At 58.0% G+C, this 7,586-nt stretch overlaps 1 protein-coding gene across 2 annotated transcripts; it reads left to right on the top strand.

The window, feature by feature from the left end:
- Positions 1 to 888: 888 nt before the first annotated feature.
- FGF17 (fibroblast growth factor 17) lies at positions 889 to 7,348 on the top strand (the record flags this gene model as incomplete). 2 transcript variants are annotated; one of them, XM_080710860.1, is made up of 5 exons in its annotated part: positions 889 to 923; positions 1,097 to 1,133; positions 4,949 to 5,093; positions 5,356 to 5,462; positions 7,055 to 7,348. In XM_080710860.1, 5 exons carry the CDS (start codon positions 889 to 891, stop codon positions 7,346 to 7,348), a joined length of 618 nt encoding a protein of 205 aa, XP_080566986.1. The 2 variants fall into 2 exon arrangements, with proteins under 2 accessions (XP_080566986.1, XP_080566985.1); XM_080710859.1 differs by having other exon boundaries at positions 4,916 to 5,093.
- Positions 7,349 to 7,586: the final 238 nt, after the last annotated feature.

Raw genomic sequence — 7,586 nt, 5'->3', positions numbered from 1 at the left:
CAGAGTCCACTAAGAGCCTTACTCACGTTTGCTCCCCAACACCCTGAGGTGTAGCTGTGCCCATTTCCCAGAGAGGACCACAGAGACCCAGGGACCAGTGACTGTGCCAACATACCCCACTCTTCTCCAGCCCAGACCAGCTTTTGTGACTGTTTGGGTCCTTTCAAGACCCCCCCCCCACACACACACACATTGCACCTTGTCCCCACCTCTGCCCCAGGCTGTTGCACCCACTATTTGCTGCCCGCTGGGATGGCCTTAACCCCTCCTCTCCCGTGACAAGGGGTGAGGAGAGGCTGGTCCGGCAGCCGCCAGAGCCAAGCCCACCCCTGCCCCCTGGAGGGAGGCTCCTCCTTTTTAAGGCTGCTTCTGGGAATTCCCACCCAGAGCCAGAACCTGAGATCCCGGCCCGACTTGGTACCTGTGGCTCACCCTTGGGGAGATGGGACGGCACACCTGAGGGCAGAAGCAACTGACCCTCGGGGGGGAGCCGCCCTCCGGCCCCTGCCTGCCACTCAGAGTCCGGCAGGTCCTGGAGGGTCCGGGATAAAGCGGAGACACAGGGCCCAGCCTCCTCACCAAGAAGCTCCGGCTCCATCCCTGCGCCCGGGTAGCCTGGCCCCAGGCTGGCAGCCCAGCCCAGGGGGCGCGAGTGTGAGCCTCACCAGCCTCGCCTCTACTGGCCGGGGAAGGTGGGCACTTCACACCTCAATCTCCCAATTCTCTCCTCCCCGACTCTCCCTCTTCTCTCCTCTCCTCCTCGCTCTCCTCCTCTCCCCCTGCGGTTCCGAGAGACCTTGGCTTCTCGGGAATACCCCGGGGCCTGCCTGCATCTGCTCCTGAGTTTGGGGGCAGGGGGGTCAACCGCCCCAAGAGTTCTGTCCAGCGATGGGAGCCGCCCGCCTGCTGCCCAACTTCACGCTGTAAGTACGCCGCCCCCGACTGGACTTCCCTGACCATTCCATCCTGGGGCGGCCCGATCTCCCCAGGGACTGTATCCGGGCTGGCTGGGTGGGTGGAGCAGGGTGGGGTGGAGATGGAGGCTTTGCCAGGGGCACCCACACCTGGGTCTGCCTTGTCCCCCACCCCCCCGCAGGTGCCTGCAGCTGTTGATTCTGTGCTGTCAAACGCAGGTAGGTACCCCCATCTTTCTCACCTCACTTAAGAGAAGCGGAGGGCAGTCTCTGAGGCAGACAGACAGACAGACAGACAGACAGAGGCAGGTTCTGGCCTCTCCCACTTCTGACCAGAAGGTTCCAAGCTGGGGGAGCCTGTGGAGGCTAGTTCAAGAAGGGGCTAAAAAAGCCTTGGGGGTTGACTGACGTTCTAGCCTCAGGTCTCCCTCTGACCACCCTCCTTGCTGCCCGCTTGTATTTCTCTCTCTCTCTCTCTCTCTCTCTCTCTCTCTCTCTCTCTCTCTCTCTCTCTCTCTCTCTCTGCACTAGGCTCCCCCAAAGGCTAAATACATGGTGCTCCAGATGAGCCCTGGAGCAGCTGTTGGGGGGGGGGGGCTCAGGTGAGACTTAAGTCTCAAGGTCTTGATCCAGAAGCACCTGTTTGGTCCTCTCACCCCCCTACCCCACTCCTCCCAATACGCATGTCTGGGCTGAGTGGCCAGGGTCTCTAGGCACAGTGGGATGCCCAGCTGGGGTAGGTGACTCCTTACCTACAGGGCACCGAGGTCAAGCCCAAAGAGGTTTGTTTGGGATGGAAGGCAGGGTTGGCTTCTCTACTCTCCCCCCACCCCAAGTCTGCCCTGACCCCCCCAGCCCAGGCGCACCTCCCACCGCCAAGCCTCAGCCCCCTGTGCAGGGCTCCATCCCCTTTTTTGTGATCCTCCATAAAAGTACAGCTATTAAAATGCACTGGGCCAGAACCGCTCTGGGGAGAGATCGCCCGGCTTTCCCAGGCCAGAGGCCTGCTCCTGCCTACCCAGTGAGGACTTTTTTTGAAGGTAAATGCCTTTTCTCTGGGAGAGGGAAAGGGCTGCCTTTGAAGCAGTGGGGGGGTGGGAGAGAGAGACAACGCCCCCCCTTTCCTTCCCCCTTTTGCGCTAGCCCCATTCCAGGCCTTTTGCTTTACACATCCAGGGAGGGCCAGAAGAAAGCCCCCAGCCCGGCCGGGAGGGGGCTGGGGGTGGGCCCAACCTGTTCTGGAAGGGGAATTAGCACAATGGTGTGGCTGGCCGGGGCGTTTATGGCCTGGCTGAGGCCCCATTCAGGACTGGGGAAGGTGGCAAGGCCGTCCCTTCCCCCTTGAAGTGCCCCCTCGCCCCCCTGGGAGGGGGCAGCAGGCTGAAGCACAGCCATGCTTGAGGGCCTCTGACGAGCAGCTGTCTGCCTCGGTGGAAGGGGAGGTCCCCCCGCAGCGGGGACATGAAAGACAGATGCAAGGTCCCGCGGGGAGAGGGACTTGTGGGCTGTGGGCTGTGGGGGGGCGTGGGCTGCTTTTGTAAAAGGCCTGAAGGGGACAGGAGAGGAGGGGGCTTTGGAGGGCCCTCCCTGCCCCTGACCTGGAACAGACTGCCAAGAGGAGGCTGCCCGCCAAGAGGGGCGGACAGCCTGAACCTGGGCCAGGACCCCGGGCTGGGACAGTTGGGACCCCACCCCTGATGGGAGGCCAGCGAGGGGCAGGCCAGCAGACCCCCACCTCAAACCTCACCTCGGGTTTTCCCTTCCCCCGTGGGGCCCTGGGTATGCACACCCCAAAGACCCGACTGTCCTGGAGGCCCGCGACACTCCTGTCCTACAGGCAGGAGGTTGGCGGGGAGCCCGGGCAGTGGTGGTCAGAGGGCCTAAGGGAGCAGGGACCTTTGACCTGCTCCTTCAGGGTGGTACTTCTCACCCCTCTTCCTAGGCCAGAGTGGCCCCTAACAGATGCCCAGCTGGGTAGAACTCTGCCCATATATATGGTTGGGATCAGGCCTAGGATAAAGATGGAATTAGGGCCCGGCACAGTGGCTTGCATCCCTAGTTGCAGTACTTGGGAGGTTGAGACAGGAGGATTGTAGGTTTGGAGGCCAGCCTCAGCAGTTTAGGAAGACCCTCAGCAACTTAGCAAGACCCTGCTTTGAAATAAAACATAAAAAGGGCTGGAGGTGTAGCTTAGAGGTAGAATGCCTCTGAGCGTTTAATTTCCCATATCCCCCTCAGATCAAAAATCCCAAAGATGGAATTAGGGCTGGTTTTGGTGACCCACACCTGTAATCCCAGCCTCTTAGGAGGCTAAGATAGGAGGATCACAAGTTCGAGGCCAGTCTGGACAATAAAGCAAGACCCTGTTTCAAAACAAAATTAAAAATAAAATTAAAAACGCTGGCAGCATATAAACCACATCTGCGTTTCTGGGTTCAATCCGCAATACAGAGAGAGAGAGAAAGAAAGGTGTAGAAAGAAGGAAAGGAAGGAAGGACGGGAGGGAGGAAGGGAAAGAAATACCCGGGCATGGTGGTGCGGGCTTGTAATCTCAGTACTTGAGAGGCTGAGACAGGAGGATTGCAGGTTCTAAGTCAGCCTCCACAATTTAGAGGGCTCTCAGTAACCTATGAGACCCTGTTTCCAGATAAAAAATAAAATCAGGCTGGGGATGTAGCTCAGAGGTAGAATGCCTCTGGGTTCAATCCTCAGTACGAGGGGGGGGGGAGTAGGAATTGGGGGCAGGAAGAGTGCCCCACAAAGGCCATCAGAAACCAGATGGAAAAACAAAAAATTAGGGGTGTGTGTGTGTGTGTGTGTGTGTGTGTGTGTGTTCCATCCACTGGAGATGGAACCCAGGGGCTTTCTACCTCTGAGCTCCACCCCTAGCCCTACTTTATATCTTGTTTTGAAGCAGGGTCTTGCTAGAATGCTGAGGGTTTGGCTAGGTTGCTGAGGCTGTCCGTGAGCTCTCCATACTCCTGTCTCAGCCTCCCAAATAGTACTGTCGGTGTTAACCATCAGGCCTGGTTTGAGGTGCATCTTCAAGCTCAAGCTGAGGCTGTCGCCCATCACTGGGCTGTCTCCCAGCCTGCATCTTGCAGAAGAAAGGGCCGGAAGCGGTCTGCCTCTCCCCACGCTCCTCAGGGTTACGCGTGGGTAAGGGAGCTCCCGCGCGGATATGGTGCTGGGCAGCTTCCTTACAGTGCATGGGTAGCAATGGCTCCCCCTAACACCTGCAGCTGGCCTTTCTGAGCCTGGGTTACGCTGTGGTGTGGGCAGTTACTCTGTGGCTGGCAGACGGGCGGGGGGCCTGTGAGAGCTCTATTCTCTGCCCCCAAAGCACCCCACTGCTGCCTGTCTCCTTCCAACGGGGTGGCACATCACCCTGTCACCCCGCAGAGCCAGTAGAGGGAGGAGCACTGGCAAGGAGACCTGCTTCTCCAAGGGCCCAGTGCACCTCGGGGAGGCAGGGGAGAAAGCCCTGAAATGCTCACAGGGGCCGACAGGACCGTGAAGAGAAGGGCCTAAGAGACCCCAGAGCACCTCATAGACCATCTTCTCTGTTACCTGTGCTAGGGCTTGGGTCTTTCAAGGCCGGGGGGGATGATCAAGGAGGAATCTGGTTCAGGCTAATGGAGCCAAGCAAGATCCCAGAGGTAGGGAAAGGGGGTGTCTCTGGTGAGCTGTGCACCTCCACAGGACATGGGGATGGGACGCCCTAACCTGGAAGGTTCCTCCCAGGCTCCTGAGTATGTCTGTCACTGTGGCCCCCAAGCCTGGGCAGCCACAAGGCCTCGGCCCCAGGCTGGGTGCAGAACCTAGGGGCCGGGACTGGCTCACCCAGCAGCAAGGCTCCGGTGTGCACACCTGCAGCCTCTCTCTGCAGGACGCTTGGCCTGCCCGCCTGAGCTCACCTAGTCACCCCTCTCCCCGATGGACCAGTGGTGGTGTCTCACCCAAAGCAAATTGACACTATTTTTCCCTTGGTAACCGCAAAGGGGGAGAATCACCCGTCTCCTAATTTTAACCAGTACGTGAGGGACCAGGGTGCCATGACCGACCAGCTGAGCAGGCGGCAGATCCGTGAGTACCAGCTCTACAGCCGGACCAGCGGCAAGCACGTGCAGGTCACCGGGCGTCACATCTCCGCCACCGCTGATGAAGGCAACAAGTTTGGTGAGACCTGGCCCTCGCTGGGGCCGCCCGCACTCTGGCCGGGCCTGGCCTACTGGTCCAGCCCCAGATCCTGTGTCAGGGCACGAGCTGCCTGGGAGAGCAGGGCAGAGCCTTGGAGGAGGGCCCTCAAGGGGCTGCAGGCTGCAGGCCTGACAGTTCCCAATCCCTGGCCCAAGGTCAGATGGGTAGGGAATGCCCCCTTGTGCACCTCCGGGCCGGCAGCCCTGATGGACCGAGGTCCTTCTCCCCTCCCCCATCGCAGCCAAGCTCATAGTGGAGACAGACACGTTCGGCAGCCGGGTGCGCATCAAGGGGGCAGAGAGCGAGAAGTACATCTGTATGAACAAGAAGGGCAAGCTCATCGGGAAGGTGAGGCGGGGGGGGGGGGACCACGCAGCAGGCCACAGGAGACTGTCCTGCTGGGCGGTGCAGGCAGGGCCCGGAGGAGCTCCACTCCCTCTACTGAACCCGGCCTGCCTGGGGAAAGACCAAGCCGGCACAAGACTACGGCTTCTAATTCTGTGCTCTGCTAACTCCCCAACTGATTCTCTAGTTAAATAAGCCCCTGTGGCTGTCTGATTCTCCTGAGGTCACTGTCTGGCCCACAAGCATCTCTGGATCTGATATATGGAAGATGTCCCCAACAGAAATCAGCAAGAAATTTTGGCACCAACAGGAAATCCCAGCCCCTGTGTGGAGTGAGGGTTTAAAGTTGGGGCATGCAGCTGGGCGTGGTGGTGCATCCTTGTAATCCTAGTACTTGGGAGGCTGAGACAGAGGATTGTAGGTTCAAGGCCAGCCTCAGCTCCTTGTGAGGCCCTCTGCAACTTAGACCGTGTTTCAAGATAAAGAATAAAAAATAGGGATGGGGGTGCAGCTCAGAGGTAGAATATTCCTGGGTCCAATCAGTATCACAAAAAAGATGGGAATGGCATATAAGATAGAAGCTCCCCCAAGTTCAGTAGAGCCCGTAGGCTCCATCTATTAGGGTGTGTGAACCCTCCCTCATCAGGAACGCAGCACCACTAAGAAGACTGCACTTCCTTGGGAATCAGGTGCTCCTGGCTGCCACTCAGCATAGGCTTCTACCCTATCAAGGGTACATAGGAAGCCGGGCTTGATGGCACATGCCTGTAATCCCAGTACTTGGGAGGCTGAAACAGGAGGATCACATGTTCGAGGGCAGCCTCAGCAAGTAGTGAGACTCTCATCAATCTAGTGAGACCCTGTTTCAAAATAAAAATAAAAAATAGGGCTGGGGGTATAGCTTAGAGGTAGAATGTTCCTGGGTTTCATCCCCAATATCCAGAAAATAAAGGGTGCATAGGGTCACCTGGGTGGCTCTGTGTCACATCCTTTTATTAAAACTCCCTCACCAGGTGTAGTGGCACATGCTTGTAATCCCAGTACTTGGGAGGCTGAGACAAGAGGATTGCAAGTTTGTAGCCAGCCTCAGCTACTTAGTGAGGCCCTCCACAACTTAGTGAGACTCTGTTTTAAAAATAAAGAATAAAAAATAAAAAATAGGACTGGGGATGTAGCTCAGAGATAGAATTCCCCTGGGTTCAATCCCTAGTACTGGAAAACAAAACAAAAAAAAAAAAACCTCCCTCCCTTGACCCAGGAAGTTTTCTTATGCCAAGTGTCCCAGAGCATTCATTCCTATTACCTTGATCTTTATGCCACATATCAGGAAACTGAGGCTCAGTGGTTAAATTCCTTGCCCAAGGCCCACACATTACCAAATAACAAGCCCCTTTAAGTTCTGGTCTGACCCCAAGCAGAGACAGTTCCCTTTTCCACAGTTGCCTAACTAGTGAGGACACCCCTTCACCCCGTGCTTCCTTGTGCTCACCAGCTCAGTTTCCCCTCCTGGGCTCTACAAAATAGGCCAGAAGGCAGATGACCCAGCCAGCCGGGGTAGATGGACAAGACGCCCTCCTCTCCTCCCTTCCCCACAGCCCAGCGGGAAGAGCAAAGACTGCGTGTTCACTGAGATTGTGCTGGAGAACAACTACACGGCCTTCCAGAATGCCCGGCACGAGGGCTGGTTCATGGCCTTCACGCGCCAGGGCCGGCCCCGCCAGGCCTCCCGCAGCCGCCAGAACCAGCGTGAGGCCCACTTCATCAAGCGTCTTTACCAGGGCCAGCTGCCCTTCCCCAACCACGCCGACAGGCAGAAGCAGTTCGAGTTCGTGGGCTCGGCGCCCACCCGCAGGACCAAGCGCACTCCACAGCCTCAGCCCCTCACGTAGTCAGGGAGGCCCGGGCAGCTGCCCTGGGCGGCCTTCCCACCCCCTCTCTTTCCTGATTCGAGATTGGGCTGGGATGGAGGGAGGGATTGCCAGGACCCTAGAATGCACAGGAGGCATCTGAGCCCTCAGCTGGGAAGGCACAGAACTTTGGCACCGAGGGCTGGTACCACACCAGGGACTCGGGAAGAGGCTCCTTTCTGGGGCGGGGGCAGATCCCAGGAGAACTAGCCCATCACCT

The sequence above is a fragment of the Muscardinus avellanarius genome, assembly GCF_963383645.1.
Source record: "Muscardinus avellanarius genome assembly, chromosome: 14".
In the NCBI taxonomy this organism is placed as follows: domain Eukaryota; kingdom Metazoa; phylum Chordata; class Mammalia; order Rodentia; family Gliridae; genus Muscardinus; species Muscardinus avellanarius.
This window is presented reverse-complemented; position numbering and strand designations above follow the sequence as displayed.